Source organism: Mobula birostris, chromosome 5 (assembly GCF_030028105.1).
Source record: "Mobula birostris isolate sMobBir1 chromosome 5, sMobBir1.hap1, whole genome shotgun sequence".
Lineage (NCBI taxonomy): Eukaryota > Metazoa > Chordata > Chondrichthyes > Myliobatiformes > Myliobatidae > Mobula > Mobula birostris.
The window spans coordinates 186,957,128-186,973,744 of NC_092374.1; the positions used below are offsets into that span (position 1 = coordinate 186,957,128).

Below are 16,617 nucleotides of genomic sequence, written 5' to 3' on the forward strand. Positions count from 1 at the left end.
AGTTGGAAAGCGAAGGGAAAGAAAATGAAATTCTGGGGAACAGGGTCAGGCGAATTTGATCCACGTGACTCAGGTTCAGACAGTGTAAACGTGTAACGAGACACAGGTGAAATGGGAGAGGAATGTTAAAAAGCTAGTACAGAATTGGAGAAAAGGAAAAGTCGGTGTCAGGATTTACGGACGGCTATGAACGTCGTGCAGAAATCGGCAGCTGAGAACAAAGGCAGCGTCGACCACACCAAGTGTTTAAAACAATTCGAAAAGCTGCAGTCAACTCTCAGCTCAGAGAGCAATGATATGTGCTTTTGGTGTGAGGGCTGACGGTGATGGCGTTGTCGATAGGGGCAATTTGGCATCCGAGGCGGAACTCTACAATAGTGAGGATTATTGGGGAAGTGGCCCACATCCCTGTGGATTTTTCCAGGAGAGCATGAAAACTGCAGCACCCACCACCCCAGTGATACCTGTAGTAATGGAGAGCGCAGGAAATACCACAGCCGGAGGACCGGTTGTGACGCGGCAGTCTATCCATCTCAATGTGACCCAATTGAGTGTTATAGCTGCATATACCAAAGTGTGGGCTGGCAGACGATCCTCGGGAACTTTCAGCAGCGCAGGATAATTCTTGGACTTTAGATGAAGCAGAGGAACGGAAGCTAACCGTGTTAAACTTCATTAAGCATTATCTATTAGCAGTATTTTGGGCATTTCAACATTTTGCTTATATTATGGAGCTTATCCATTAGCCATTTTAACAGAACACACTGCAATTCAGCTTTTACATGATGGTCGCATCAAGGATGGAACAGTCAGTCAAACTTGGCTAGTCCGATGGACATTGTTATTACGGGGTCGTAATGTTGCAGTTAAAAGAGTTAACAGTACAACCACACTTGCTGACAATCTAACTTATCGGGGTGGACCTCACGAGTGCCAGGTGACAGTAGTACAAGTACAGAATGGACCATCATTCCTATCTTTTAATCAGGAGAGGAAATTAAAGCAATCTGTCCGGAAAGTCCCTCTTTAAGGATCATTGTTGATGGATAATTATACTTATACTTTATTGTTGCCAAACAATTGGTACTAGAACGTACAATCATCACAGCAATATTGGATTCTGCACTTCCCGCTCCTTGGATTACAAATATTAAATATTAAAAATATTAAAAATTGTAAAAATTAGTAAATATTAAAAATTTAAATCATAAATCATAAATAGAAAATGGAAAGTAAGGTAGTGCAAAAAAACCGAGAGGCAGGTCCGGATATTTGGAGGGTACGGCCCAGATCCGGGTCAGGATCCGTTCAGCAGTCTTATCACAGTTGGAAAGAAGCTGTTCCCAAATCTGGCCGTACGAGTCTTCAAGCTCCTGAGCCTTCTCCCGGAGGGAAGAGGGAAGAAAAGTGTGTTGGCTGGGTGGGTCGTGTCCTTGATTATTCTGGCAGCACTGCTCTGACAGCATGCAGTGTATAGTGAGTCCATGGATGGAAGATTGGTTTGTGTGATGTGCTGCGCCGTGTTCACGATCTTCTGCAACTTCTTTCAGTCTTGGACAGGACAACTTCCATACCAGGTTGTGATGCACCCTAGAAGAATGCTTTCTACGGTGCATCTATAAAAATTAGTGAGGGTTTTAGGGGACAGGCCACATTTCTTTAGTTTTCTCAGGAAGTAAAGGCACTGGTGGGCCTTCTTGGCAGTGAACTCTGCTTGGTTGGACCAAGTCAGGTCATTTGTGATATTGACCCCGAGGAACTTAAAGCTTTTGACCTGTTCCACTTGCGCACCACCGTTCTAAATTGGGCCATGCGGTCCGCTACTCCTTCTGAAGTCAACAACCAATTCCTTTGTCTTGCTGACGTTGAGGGATAAGTTATTGTCTTTGCACCATGCCACCAGGTTCTTAATTTCCTCTCTGTACTCAAACTCATCATTACCTGAGATACGGCCTACAATTGTTGTGTCATCAGCAAACTTATATATTGAGTTCGATGGAAACTTGGCTACACAATCATGGGTGTACAGTGAGTACAGCAGGGGGCTGAGTACACAGCCTTGTGGGGCCCCGGTGCTCAGAGTGATTGTAGAGGAGAGCTTGACCCCTATTTTTACAGCCTGGGTCCTGTCTGTGAGGAAGTTGAAGATCCAGCTGCAGATCTGAGTGCTAAGGCCCAGGTTCCGGAGCTTAGGAATCAGTTTATTTGGAATGATTTAGATTACTTAGATAATTATTTAGATCATCATCAGTTCAGGATGGAGAGAGACTTACAGGATGTGGGAAATATGTAGAAGACGAGGAAGGAGTAGAAATCAAAAGGGTTGCAATCGAGTTGCCCACAACAATGTGTGTACAAGCGGCAGAGCTGGCTACTATAGCTTTTGTTGTCAGCCATCCAGATATCCTTCAGGAGCAATCACACACTCAGACAGTATATATATTTGTAATAGTTGTCCTGAATATTTACTGTTATGGGAAGCGAGAGGTTATGTCTCAGCAGATGGTAAACGTTTATCAGCACCCTTGCTGAAGTATATATTTGAGAAGGCAACAGGAAACACACGGAGTAAAGAAGGTGAGGGCTCATGTAAAAACATCCCCGGAAGGGTACAGGAGGGTTGAGGTAGCCAAATGAGGAGCAAGATGTGGGGTGAAATGGAATCCGGATCTAGGAGGAACAATGATACAGAAACAGACAGATTACCTGGTAAAGGTACAGCAACAGGATCAGGAGTTGGCAAAGGTGCAGGGAGGGGAAAATTCTGAAGAGGATGGGAAATACCCAGGAACACAGGTAAAGGATGAGATTGCACTTGATAATGGTAGATTTGTGGTGCCAGAAAGTGAAAGTAACTAGATGATGTATTGGTACCATGACATTTCTGGGCATCAAGGAGCAGACAGAACTGTGGGACAGTTGGAGAATCTGTGTTGGTGGCTGAAGATGTGAGGAGATGGTGAACGTTACAGTGAGAATTGTTTGAATTTTGTCCAGTATAACCCAGATAAATTGGCTAGAAAAGCAGTTTCAAGACACACGGCCCAGAGAAGGACATGGGTTAACTTGCAAAATGGTCTTGTAGGACCTTTACCTCCATCCCCTGAAGCACCTAAATATATCTGAGTGATAGTAGATACTTCCACCAATTGGATAGAGGCTTTGCCGACTCGAAATAACATGACGAAGGTTACGGCTAGGATTTTGTTCAAGAGAGCCTTTACTCATTGGGGATTGCTAAGGAGTTTAGAATCAGATCAAGGGCCTCACTTCGCTGTAAAAGTGATGCAAAATATGATGAGACTGTTTGGGATAAAACATAGGTTTCTTATCCCTTATCGACCCCAATCAGTGGAGTTGTTGAACGGATAAACAGAACTTTAATGACAATGTTAGCTAAAATGGCTAAGCAACACAGGGCCACATGGGTCACTGTCTACCCTAAGTCCTTGTGGTAATCGGTAGCAGCGAAACTTTTTCTACCGTTTATTACTCCTTTGAAGTCGAAAACACAAAATAATCTGCAGATGCTGAGATCAAAGCAACACTCACAACACGCTGGAGGAACTCAGCAGGTCGGGCAGCATCCGTGGGAAAGATCAGTCGACGTTTCGGGCCGGAAACCTTTGTCAGGACTGTAGAGGGAAGCGGCAGAGGCCCTATAAAGAAGGTGGGGGGAGGGTGGGAAGGAGAAGGCTGGGAAGTTCCAGGTGAAAAACCAGTAAGGGGAAAGATAAAGGGGTGGGGGAAGGGAGGCAGGGAGGGGATAGGCAGGAAAGGTGAAGAAAGAATAGGGGAAAACACATGGATAGTAGAAGGAGGCGGAACCATAAGGGAGGTGATAGGCAGCTGGGGGAGGGGGGCAGAGTGACATAGGGATAGTGGAAGGGAGGGGGAGGGAATTACCGGAAGTTGGAGAATTCTATGTTCATACCAAGGGGCTGGAGACTACCTAGCGGCTAGACAGTATATGAGGTGTTGCTCCTCTAACCTGAGTTTAGCCTCATCATGGCAGTAGAGGAGGCCATGTATGGACATACCTGAATGGGAGTGGGAAGCAGAGTTGAAGTGGGTGGTGACTGGGAGATCCTGTCTGTTGTGGCGGACGGAGTGGAGGTGCTCGACGAAGCGGTCCCCCAATCTGTGTCGGGTTTCACCGATGTAGAGGAGGCCGCACCGGGAGCACCGGATGCAATAGATGACCCAAACAGACTCACAAGTGAAGTGTTGCCTCACTTGGAAGGACTGTTTGGAGCCCTGATTGGGCTCCAACAGCTCTATTAAACCTGCCTGCCAGGTTTACGTGAGGCAGGGGCAGAAACAGACAATAGTTTCAGGGAGATAGTCACCCCAAAAAGTCAGGAGACAGGTAGCTGGGTGACTGTCAGGAGAGGGAATGGGAATAGACAGAATGAGCAGAACACCCCTGTGGCCGTTCCCATCAATAATAAGTATACCGTTTTGGATACTGTTAGTGGGGACAACCTACCAGGGACAAGTTGCAGTGTTTGCGTTCTGGCACCAAGACTGGACCCTTAGCTCAGAAGTCATAGTCATAGTCATAGTCATACTTTATTGATCCCAGGGGGAAATTGGTTTTCGTTACAGTTGCACAAATAATAAAATAGTAATATGTAAATTATGCCAGTAAATTATAAAATAAGTCCAGGACCAGCCTATCGGCACAGGGTTTCTGACCCTCCAAGGGAGGAGTTGTAAAGTTTGATGGCCACAGGCAGAAATGACTTCCTATGACGCTCTGTGCTGCATCTTGGAGGAATGAGTCTCTGGCTGAATGTACTCCTCTGCCCACCCAGTACATTATGTGGTGGATGGGAGACATTGACCAAGATGGCATGCAACTTAGACAGCATCCTCTTTTCAGACACCACCGTGAGAGAGTCCAGTTCCATCCCCACAGAAGGGAAGGAGGGAAAAGAGGAGAGCAGTAGTGATAGGGAATTCGATAGTTAGTGGGACAGATTAGAGGTTCTGTGGGAGAGATCGAGAATCCCGGATGGTCTGCTGCCTCCCTGGTGCCAGGGTCCGCGATATCTCGGATCGAGTTCTCAGTATTCTCAAGAGGGAGGGTGAGCAGCCAGATGTCGTGGACCATGTAGGGACCAATGACGTGGATAGGAAGAAGGAGGAGGTCCTGCAAACAGAATTGAGGGAGTTAGGTGGAAAGTTGAAGGACAGGACCTCCAGGGTCGCACTATCAGGATTGCTACCCATGCCACGTGCTAGTGAGGCTAGAAATAGGAAGATAATGCAGCTAAATACGTGGCTAAGGAGTTGGTGCAGGAGGGAGGACACAAGATTTGGATATGATTCTGAGTCCACAATGGGTAAACCTTGAATGTAATTCTGTACAAGGGTTCTCATTGGTTTCCATTTTAGGGACTTTGCTTCCCTTTGTTCTCTCTAAATTGAATAAACAAATGGTTAATCCAATAATTAAATACACATTACGAATATGGTTTCAATTTTGTAAATTTATTGTTTGAACAAATTTATTTTATCAAGCCCTATTATATCTAAATTTTTTCCAACCCTCTGTTATGGATCTGGCCTTTTTGATATGGAAAATGAAGGGTATAATATGTTTTCGTGGTTTATTCTTGGAATTATTTCATGTCTTTTGAACAGTTGTCTAATAAATATAATAAATCCCATTTTTTTTAGATATTTACAAATTAGAAACTTTTAAAATACTATGCTACCTACCTTTCCGACTTCATATCCAACTGATATCACGGAAAATATTTTAGGTTTAAATCCTTATCAGAAAAGTTTAACAGCAATTATTTATGATATGATTATGAAAATACAGCCAGGTATATCTGATAAAATTAAGAATGAATGGGAAAGGGAACTTCGACTTCACTTACCTATAGAAAAATGGGAGAAAATTTTTCAATTAGTTACTACTACTACTACGTCAACTCAGGCCTGGGGGGGGCCAGTGTCGGGCACGATGATGGACTCTCCACTTCTCCCTCTCCCTCATCAGTGTGTTCAGTTCATCTACATTAGCCGCGCCGCTGTCTTCTAGGAGCCTGTTGACCATAGTCTTGGGAGGGCATCCAGGGTTCATCCTTCCATGCTTCGGCTCCCATATGATGACCAGGCTGGCAGGTAGCTCGGGGTGGTGTAGACAGTGCCCGCTAGTTGCAGTCTTCTCGCCTCGATTTTAGTGGTGAGCATCAGTAGGTTGTTATAGCGCTTGACGTTCGTCATGTGCTAAGCATACATTGATACAATTTAAGGTGGTGCATACGGCCAACATGTCTAAAGATAAACTAGCTCGTTTTTACTCTCAAATAAGTCCTGTTTGTGACAGTTGTCATTCTGAGGTGGCTTTGACTCATATGTTCTGGTCTTGCCCTCTTCTGAAAAAATTTTGGAAGGACATCTTTGATATTATTTCAACAGTTTTGCGTGTTGATTTACAACCTCATCCTATTACCGCAATTTTTGGTTTACCAATGTTGGAACATACTTACTTCTCCTCTTCAGCTTGTCAGATGATTGCATTTGTTAAATTAATGGCAAGAAGATCCATTTTATTGATTTGGAAAGAGATTAATCCCCCTACTACATTGCAATGGTTTTCCCAGACTGTATCTTGTTTAAATTCAGAAAAATCCAGAAGTGTCACTTTTGATCCTTTGGTTAAATTTGAAGAGACCTGGAGACCATTTATTCAACACTTTCACATGATATAGCTCGACCTTTTCTGAATCCTTTTTATTGACCTAAAATACACGGACAGAGGAGCGGAGTTAATGACATTAATGATTGTATTCAATGTAATATAATAGCCCAGCTTTGTTTAGTTCAGTTTAGTTTAGTTTTTTTTTATTTTGGGGTTTTATTTCTTGATATTTTTTCATTTTTCTTTTTATCATGTTTAATTATATTAAGAGTTTGGGAGGCCTAATATACTTGTATTATCAGTAGTTTTTACTTGCATATGTCAATTACCAATAATGCAATCCCAATCTCTTTGTATTAGTATTATTGCTATGTTTATGAATTTGAAAATTAATAAAAAGATTTAAAAAAAAAGAAAGGAGGGAGGGCTTCATGTTTCTGGACAATTGGGCCTTGTTCCAGGGAAGGTGGGACCTGTTCCAACGCGACAGGTTACACCTGAACTGGAGGAGGACTAACATCCTTGCGGGAAGGTTTGTTAGTGCTGCTCCTCGGGGGAGGGGGGGGTTTAAACTAGATTTGCAGGGGGAGGGGAACCAGAGTGCTAGTGCAGATAGTGAGGTGGAGGAAGATAAAGGTCATGCGAGAACTGCAAGTATAGTGCATGGAGTAAAGCCAAATCTAACATACAGAGAGGCTTTGAGGAAAGAGAAGCAGAATAAAGGGTGTAAAGACAGTAAGGTAGAAGGGCTGAAATGTGTGTACTCAATGCAAGAAGCATCAGGAACAAAGGTGGTGAACTGAGAGCTTGGATACATACATGAAAATATGATGTAGTGGCCATTACAGAGACTTGGCTGGCACCAGGGCAGGAATGGATTTTCAATATTCCTGGATCTCAGTGCTTTAAAAGGGATAGGGGGGCGAGGGGAGGAGGGGTGGCATTACTGGTCAGGGATACTATTACACCTACAGAAAGGGTGGGTAATGTAGCAGGATCCTCTTTTGAGTCAGTATGGCTAGAGGTCAGGAACAGGAAGGGAGCAGTTACTCTATTGGGGGTATTCTGTAGACCCTTTGGTAGCAGCGGAGATACCGAGGAGCAGATTGGGAGGCAGATTTTGAGAAAGGTGCAAAAATAACAGTGTTGTTATCATGGGTGACTTTAACTTCCCTAATATTGATTGGCACCTGATTAGTTCCATGGGTTTAGATGGGGCAGAGATTGTTAAGTGTGTCCAGGACAGATTCCTGTCACAGTATGTGAACAGGCCGAGCGGGGGAATGCCATACTAGATCTAGTACTAGGTAATGAACCAGGTCAGGTCACAGATCTCTCAGTGGGTGAGCATCTGGGGGACAGTGACCACCGCTCCCTGGCCTTTAGCATTATCATGGAAAAGGATAGAATCAGAGAGGACAGGAAAATTTTTAATCGGGGAAGGGCAAATTATGAGGCTATAAGGCTAGAACTTGTGGGTGTTAATTGGGATAATGTTTTTGCAGGGAAATATACAATGGACATCTGGTCAATGTTTAAGGATCTCTTGCAGGATGTTAGGGATAAATTTGTCCCAGTGAGGAAGATAAAGAATGGTAGGGTGAAGGAACCATGGGTGACAAGTGAGGTGGAGAATCTAGTCAGGTGGAAGAAGGCAGCATACATGACGTTTAGGAAGCAAGGATCAGATGGGTCTATTGAGGAATATAGGGCAGCAAGAAAAGAGATTACGAAGGGGCTGAGAAGAGGAAGAAGGGGGCATGAGAAGGCCTTGTCGAGTAGGGTAAAGGAAAACCCCAAGGCAGTCTTCAGTTATGTGAAGAACAGAAGGATGACAGGAGTGAAGATAGGACTGATTAGAGATAAAGGTGGGAAGGTATGCCTGGAGGCTGTGGAAGTGAGCGAAGTCCTCAATGAATACTTCTCTTCGGTATTCACCAATGAGAGGGAACTTGAGGACAGTGAGGACAATATGAGTGAGGTTGATGTTCTGGAGCATGTTGATATTAAGGGAGAGGAGGTGTTGGAATTATTAAAATACATTAGGACAGATAAGTCCCGGGGGCCTGACGGAATATTCCCCAGGCTGCTCCACGAGGCGAGAGAAGAGATTGCTGCGCCCCTGACTAGGATGTTTATGTCCTCGTTGTCCACGGGAATGGTACCGGAGGATTGGAGGGAAGCGAATGTTGTCCCCTTGTTCAAAATAGGTAGTAGGGATAGTCCGGGTAGTTATAGACCAGTGAGGCTTATGTCTGTGGTGCGAAAGCTGTTGGGAAAGATGCTTAGAGATAGGATGTATAGGCATTTAGAGAATCATGGTCTGATCAGGGACAGCCAGCATGTCTTTGTGAAGGGCAGAAAATGTCTAACAATCCTGAAAGAGTTCTTTGAGGAGGTGACCAGGCATATAGATGAGGGTAGTGCAGTGGATGTGATCTACATGGATTTTAGTAAGGCGTTTGACAAAGTTCCACACGGTAGGCTTATTCAGAAAGTCAGAAGGCATGGGATCCAGGGAAGTTTGGCCAGTTGGCTTCAGAATTGGCTTGCCTGCAGAAGGCAGAGGGTCATGGTGGAGGGAGTACATTCGGATTGGAGGGTTGTGCCTAGTGGTGTCCTACAAGGATCAGTTCTGGAACATTCAATTTTCGTGATTTTTACTAACGACCTGTATGTGGGGGTAGAAGCATGTGTTGGCAAGTTTGCAGACAACACAAAGGTTGGTGGTGTTCTGGATAGTGTAGAGAATTGTCGAAGATTGCAGAGAGACATTGATAGGATGCAGAAGTGGGCTGAGAAGTGGCAGTTGGAGTTCAACCCAGAGAAGTGTGAGGTGGTACACTTTGGAAGGAGAAACTCCAAGGCAGAGTACAAAGTAAATGGCAGGATACATGGCAGTGTGGAGGAGCAGAGGGATCTAGGGGTACATGTCTACAAAACCCTGAAAGTTGTCTCACAGGTAGATAGGGTTAGCTTTCATAAGTTGAGAGATAGAGTTTAAAAGTCACGTGGTAATGATGCAGCTCTATAAATCTCTGGTTCGGCCACACTTGGAGTACTGTGTCCAGTTCTGGTCACCTCACTATAGGAAAGACGTGGGAGCATTGGAAAGGGTACAGAAGAGATTTACCAGATTGCTGCCTGGTTTAAAGAGTATGCATTATGATCAGAGATTAAGGGAGCTAAAGCTTTACCCTTTGGAGAGAAGGAGGATGAGAGGAGACATGATAGAGGTATACAAGATATTAAGAGGAATAGATAGAGTGGACAGCCAGCACCTCTTCCCCAGGGCACCACTGCTCAATACAAGAGGACATGGCTTTAAGGTAAGGGGTGGGAATCTGAAGGGGGATATTAGAGGAAGGTTTTTTACCCAGAGAGTGGTTGGTGTGTGGAATGCACTGCCTGAGTCAGTGGTCGAAGCAGATACACTAGTGAAATTTATGAGACTACTAGACAGGTATATGGAGAAATTTAAGGTGGAGGGTTATATGGGAGGCAGGGATTGAGGGTTGGCACAACATTCTGGGCCGAAGAGCCTGTACTGCGCTATGTTCTACGTTCTATATTGGACCCCTTTTACCCTGCCATTACTTAACACAACATATACAGACTCTATACCTTCCGATCCTATGTCACCTCTTTCTAATGATTTAATATTATTTCTTATACACAGGGACACACCAGCCCCTCTGCCTACTAACCTATCTTTCTGATACTCCGTATATACTTGGACATTCAACTCCCAATGGCAGCCATCCTTCAGCCAAGTTTCAGAGATGGCAACAACATCATACTTCCCAATCTGTAGCTGACTTCCAAGATCATCCATTTTATTTCTTATACTGCTTGCATTCAAATACAACACTTTCAGTCCAGTATTTGTTGCTTTCCATTTTAACTGCACCACACCTCTATTGCCCTGTAACTCATCCCACTAGCTGTGATTATGCCTCATCTCCTGCCTGTCCTTTTTATCATCTCTGTTGCACGCTTTCTTTGACTTATTTCTGTTTTTCCCTTCCTCAGCCCTATCACTCTGGTTCCCATCCCCCTACCAAATTAGTTTAAACCCTCCCTTACAGCTCTATTAAACCTGCCTGCCAGGATATTGGACCCTTTGTGTTCAGATGCACGGGCAGCTACCACAGGTTCCTTGACAGATCAGGGTCGGGGCCCAGTGACTGGGACCCTTCACTGCTGCAGCTTTCACTGTCTTTGTGCAGTTTGATCACCTTCTGCCAGCTCCACCATTGAGGTCTTAGTTGGATCGTTCTTTGTCTGAAACCTTCCCCTTGACAGCATCACTGTGGTGACCACACCAGGAGATAAATTCCAGAAGGCATCGCTCTTGGGATCTCCATCACCAGCCTCTCCGCGACAAGGTGACGATCCTCGGAGAAGAATGTTGTACTAACGAGCTGCTTGCCTCTCCCTCACACGTGAGACTGGCAAAGATCTATGAGAAAAGGAAGAGGTGGGAATTTCCCAGTGACTTGACCCTCAACACTCCTCAGGGTCCAACAAAATGGATTGCACTTATATAGCGCCTTCAATACTAAGAGGATGCCGTTTGTAACTTGTGGGTCATTATAAATGTTCAATGAAATACAGACCTAGTGATAAAACTCTGAATATAAACTTTGCCTTTACACTCTGAGTGACAGGAATAAGAATCTATTTGGTGCTCTCTTTTTAAATTTGGCTTTTAACAACTAAATTTAAAAGATAGTGAAGCTGCAGACTGCACAGTTGGAAACAGCCGACAGTCAGGCGAATGGCAGTAAACTGGGGTGAGCTGGAGCAGTGGGCGGATGGACGGGAACGATTCGAAAATGTTGAGTGTCCCTTCCATTCCAGGAAAATGGCTACATGCTTCCTTGTTACACGGACATGGGCAGGAATACAAGGAGCTGTAGTTATAGTTTGAGCTGTTAGGCTTGTTGTTTTATTTTCCTGTGTTCCACCAGGCAAGTATGCAGATTTCTGTTCAAAGTGGGCTCAGTTCAGGCCCATGAGAAACATGCTAATATTTTCCAGGATATTTGTAATATGATGTGTTTATTGGTCCCGACAAATGAGAGCGATATCCTGGGACTGGGATAATTAAACTCCAACAACCACACCCACCTTCCTTCGTGTAAAGTGCGGTTCCAGCCAGTGGGTTCAATTCACTTTGTCTCAACTGTAAATGAAAATCTTCCTCCTGACCACACTGCAGCCTCCCAGACTCGATATTCAACATCAGACAGCCTGTTGTCTCTAATTCTCTCAGAACCGTCAGATCTGCTGCAGCTCACCCATCTGTAACATTGACTCAGTTTTTCTCTCTCCATTAACAGACCTGCTGGGCATTTCCTACAGCTCTACATTTCACAACTTTTACATCCCTTTGTGTGTGCTCCGTCTCCCTCACTCCAGAGTTTTATGTTCCTTTGTTCATGTTCCACCTCCCTAATAACTTCATTCATTACAAACCCAGTGATCTCGTCTACAACGTACCCCACGGAAACTCTGACCCTTTTGTTTTACAGATCCGCTCCATCCTCCTTGTAATTTAAAACCAACCTGTTTTCAATCTTTCCCACTTCTGACGTCCTCAATCTGAAACATTAATTCTGTTTCTCTTTCCACAGATGCTGCCTGAACTGCTGAGAGTTTCCAGCATTTTCTGGACCATGGTACTGTATTGGTCAGCACAACACTTTATGGTACCAGTGACCCGGGTTCAATTCCCACCACTGTCTGTAAGGAGTTCATACACACTCCCTGTGACTGTGTGGGTTTCCTCGGATGCTCCGCTGTCCTCCCACAGTGTAAATTATCCTATAATTAGGCTGATCCCATTCATGAATAGTAACCAACAGCAAAACAGAAGTGGCTTATTTAATCAGCAATGGTCATAAAAAGGCACCAGGCAACATGTTTAAAATACAAATGTACACATATACATACAGTATAGGATTAAAATATCCCCAAATCACCCTCCAGTACAACATTCAAACTCATAGAGTTTTATTGCAGTTTCACTGCTCATTGTACAGAAATGGGAGGGAGTTTGTGAGGAAATGCTGTACCTGGTATTGGCACTGGGGAAATCACAATCTTTATGGGATTTCTAAGGACAGCATTAGTGCAACAGCCAGAGCAGTTTTAATACTTGTACAAAATGGAAAGGATTTCTGGGCTTGGATTCACTGGTTTAGTCTGATACAACAACACAAAGGTGGGGTGGAGTCTACACACTGTCCTCAGTTTGACTAACAGCAGACAATTTGGACAGGAAAATGACAGATTTGACATGGATCCCACAATGATTGCAACTGAGATCAGTGTAGATGGACAACAAGGTCAGCATGGATTTGGTGGGCCGAAGGGCCTGTTTCTATGCTGTGTGACTCTGTGACCCTTCTCAGGATGGCCCAGGAGCAATAGCTCGATGTTTGTAGATTGATGAAGAAAATGCTCATCACTGATGTGTCACTCCGAGTTGGATGATGCCGGCCTCATTATTATGCTCAGGGTTAACGATCCGTGTATGAATGGGATTTATTGTCCTGAAACTGTAACCGGCTGATTTCATTGCAGATTCCAGTAAACAGGTGAACAAAGGAACTCCAGTTCCAACTGACTACTGCGAGGGTACAAAGGGTAACTCCTGTAACACCGACGTGATGGAAGAGCAATGCCGTGGCCGAGGGTGAAAATGGTGACATCGGGACGTTCTGTTTGATCTCTCTCAGCTGCCAGCTCTTCACCTCTCTGCTACGACAGGGGAAGTCAGCCTTGATGGCACAAACAAATACAAGCAATAGGAAGTGTTGTTGCTTCACAAACAGATTGGAAATGATGGGAAAGGAGAGGGACTCAGAGAGACCTTGTCATTCTGGTGGGGAACATTAACCACAAGAGGTGCTTGTTGTACAAGGGGGCCTTGGTGACCCTCCAGGTCTACAGCCAGGCAGCAGCAAGGAGTAAAGTGTGAGATGTGGTAGAAATCAGCAATGAATGATCCCAAGGCGAAGAATCTGAGAGGCAGTGATCTGGTCACAAAACAACAAATTTCATCTCATAACACAGTGACAATAAACCTGATTGTGGTTGTCTTCATCAGGCAAAGCAGTTGAACTGTGTGTGGGAGCCTGCATTTGATGTCCCAGATTGCAGTCAGGACTGTCTTCTGAAGCACATATTATGTAGTTATTGCACCTTCAAGAGATCTAAATCAGAGATAAATTCACAAGGTCTTGTGGACCGAGCCCCTCTGGGCTCCTCTTTCATGGTTCCTTAAAATGATTCCGGTACCAATGAGAATTTTGCCAGATTATCAGGATTGAATTTCTCACCGGAAGCTGAGAGCTGAAATGAGTGCAGTGTTGTTCTCACTCAGGGTAATACAAGTTACAGCTACAGAGCACCATGGTCCCACTGTTGGAGGGAAGGATTTTCCAGGCTCCAGTCTACAGCAGGGACACAGAACCTGCCCTCACAGTCACCTCTGGAACTGAAGACTGCCGTGTCCCTTCTAACTGACCGGATGATTTTCAGGTTCAGCTTCATGACCTGGGCCGAGAGGTTGTAATTCCGGCATTTCTCCAGGATCCTAAAATGGACAGAATGTGTTTGTTATACATGATGACAAATCTTCACTTTGTTCACTGAGATAAAGATGGGACAGACTGACAGGCAGTGGGGGGAGGGGTATGGGATGGGGCAGGGGAGGGCAGTGGGATGAGGGAGAGGCAGAGGTGACTAATTGGACATAACTGATGTTACAAAGGGTTCAGACAGAGACAACCACTTTCTGCAGAACCAGACACAGACTGATAGAAATGGTAAATAACCATAATGGTGTCCAAACAAGAATGTAATCAAACTCTAAGGGATACTGTCAATTAAATTAAAATTAACCAGATATTATCGACAGTAACAGAGGTCATGATTCCTGCTAACCCATGTGTCAATAAATGAGAGAGAGTGGCATTATAAATCAAAACCAGGTTTTAACTTGGAGCAAGAAGGCTGTGGGTGACCGGCTGATTTCTGGAGCTGAGGCAGATTTTACTACTCGGGGTAAAAGAGAGGAGAGACTGTGCAGGTGCCTGACGTCAGCCAGTAGAGCGAGACAGATTTAAAAAGATGACCACCATATACAGTGGGCAGAGGAGTGAGAGGAAGCAGTGTGATCGGGCTTTGGCTCAACGGGCTTATGCGGTAACGGGACGAGGTGAAGTAGGTTTACTTGTGTTGGTTGCGGAAAGGAGGAAGTATGTGTCAGAGGCCAGTTTTCTGTGCTTGGTGTCAGATGTGGAAGGTCCCGGAGTCTCCCAGCCTCCCGGATGGCCTTCTCTGCACTAGGTGTGTCGAGCTGAAGCTCTTAAAGGAACTGGAGATGCAGCTCAATGACCTTCTCCTGGTCAGGGAGAGCGAGGAGGTGATAGAGAGGAGTTATTGGCAGGTGGTCACACTGGGGCCACGGGAGACAGACAAGTGGGTCACAGTCAGGAGGGGGAAGGGGAAGAGTCAGGTACTAGAGAGCGCCCCTGTGGCTGTGCCCCTTGACATTAAGTACTCCTGTTTGAATACTGTTGGGAGAGACGGCCTACCTGGGGGAAGCAACAGTGGCCGTGCCTCTGGCACAGAGTCTGGCCCTGTAGCTCAGAAGGGTAGTGAAAGGAAGAGGAAGGCAGTAGTGATAGGGGACTCTATAGTTGGGGGGTCAGACAGGCCATTTTGCGGATGCAGGAAGAAAACTCGGATGGTAGTTTGCCTCCCAGGTGCCAGGGTCTGGGATGTTTCAGCTCGCATCCAAAATATACCGCGTTGGGAGGGAGAACAGCCAGAGGTCGTGGTACATATTGGTACCAATGACATAGGTAGGAAAAGGGAAGAGGTCCTGAAAGGAGAATATAGGGAGTTAGGAAGGGAGTTGAGAAGCAGGACCATAAAGATAGTATCCTCAGGATTACTGCCTGTGCCATGCGACAGTGAGAATAGGAATAGAATGAGGTGGAGGGTAAATGCGTGGCTGAGGGATTGGAGCAGGGGGCAGGGATTCAGATTTCTGGATCATTGGGACCTCTTTTGTGGCAGGTGTGACCTGTACAAAAAGAACAGGTTGCACTTGAATCCCAAGGTGACCAATATCCTGGTGGGGAGGTTTGCTAAGGCTAGCTGGGAGAGTTTAAACTAGAATTGCTGGGGGGTGGCAACTGATCCGAAGAGACTGGGGAAGAAGAGGTTGGCTCACAAATAGAGAAAACTAGTAGACAGTGCAAGAGGGAGGACAGGCAGGTGATAGAGAAGGGACGCGCTCTGTTCGAAGAATTGAGATGTGTTTATTTTAATACAAGGAGTGTTGTGAACAAAGCGGATGAGTTTAGAGCGTGAAGCATAGAGCTTGGAGATATGATGTGGTGGCCATTACAGAGACTTGGATGACTCAGGGACAGGAATGCTTACTTCAAGTGCCGAGTTTTAGATGTTTCAGAAAGGATAAGGAGGGAGGCAAAAGAGGTGGGGGTGTGGCACTGTGGATCAGAGATAGTGTCATTGCTGCAGAAAAGGTGGATGCCATGGAAGAATTGTCTATGGAGTCTCTGTGGGTGGAGGTCGGGAACAGGAAGGGGTCAATATCTTTACTGCGTGATTTTTACAGGCCGCCCAATAGTAACAGGGATATCTAGGAATAGATAGGGAAACAGATCCTGGAAAAGTGTAATAATAGCAGAGTTGTCATGATGGGAGATTTTAATTTCCCAAATATCGATTGGCATCTCCCTAGAGCAATGGATATTGATGGGGAGGAGTTTGTTAGGTGTGTTCAGGATGGTTTCTTGACACAATATGTAGAAAAACCGACAAGAGAGGAGGCTGTAATTGATTTGGTATTGGGAAATGAACCTGGTCAGGTGTCAGATCTCTCAGTGGGATAGCATTTTGGAGATAGTGATCAT

The 16,617-nt window shown here is 45.1% G+C and overlaps 1 protein-coding gene across 2 annotated transcripts in view; it reads right to left on the bottom strand.

Annotated features, from left to right (window-relative positions):
- Positions 1-12,530: 12,530 nt before the first annotated feature.
- LOC140198137 (uncharacterized) overlaps positions 12,531-16,617 on the bottom strand; it is a 204,226-nt gene continuing 200,139 nt past the window's right edge. For both annotated transcript variants that reach the window (XM_072259095.1, XM_072259096.1), the window contains exon 20: positions 12,531-14,264. In XM_072259095.1, the coding sequence (XP_072115196.1) occupies positions 14,187-14,264 (78 nt within the window). In that variant the 3' untranslated portion in view covers positions 12,531-14,186. The remainder of the gene's footprint in view (positions 14,265-16,617) is intronic.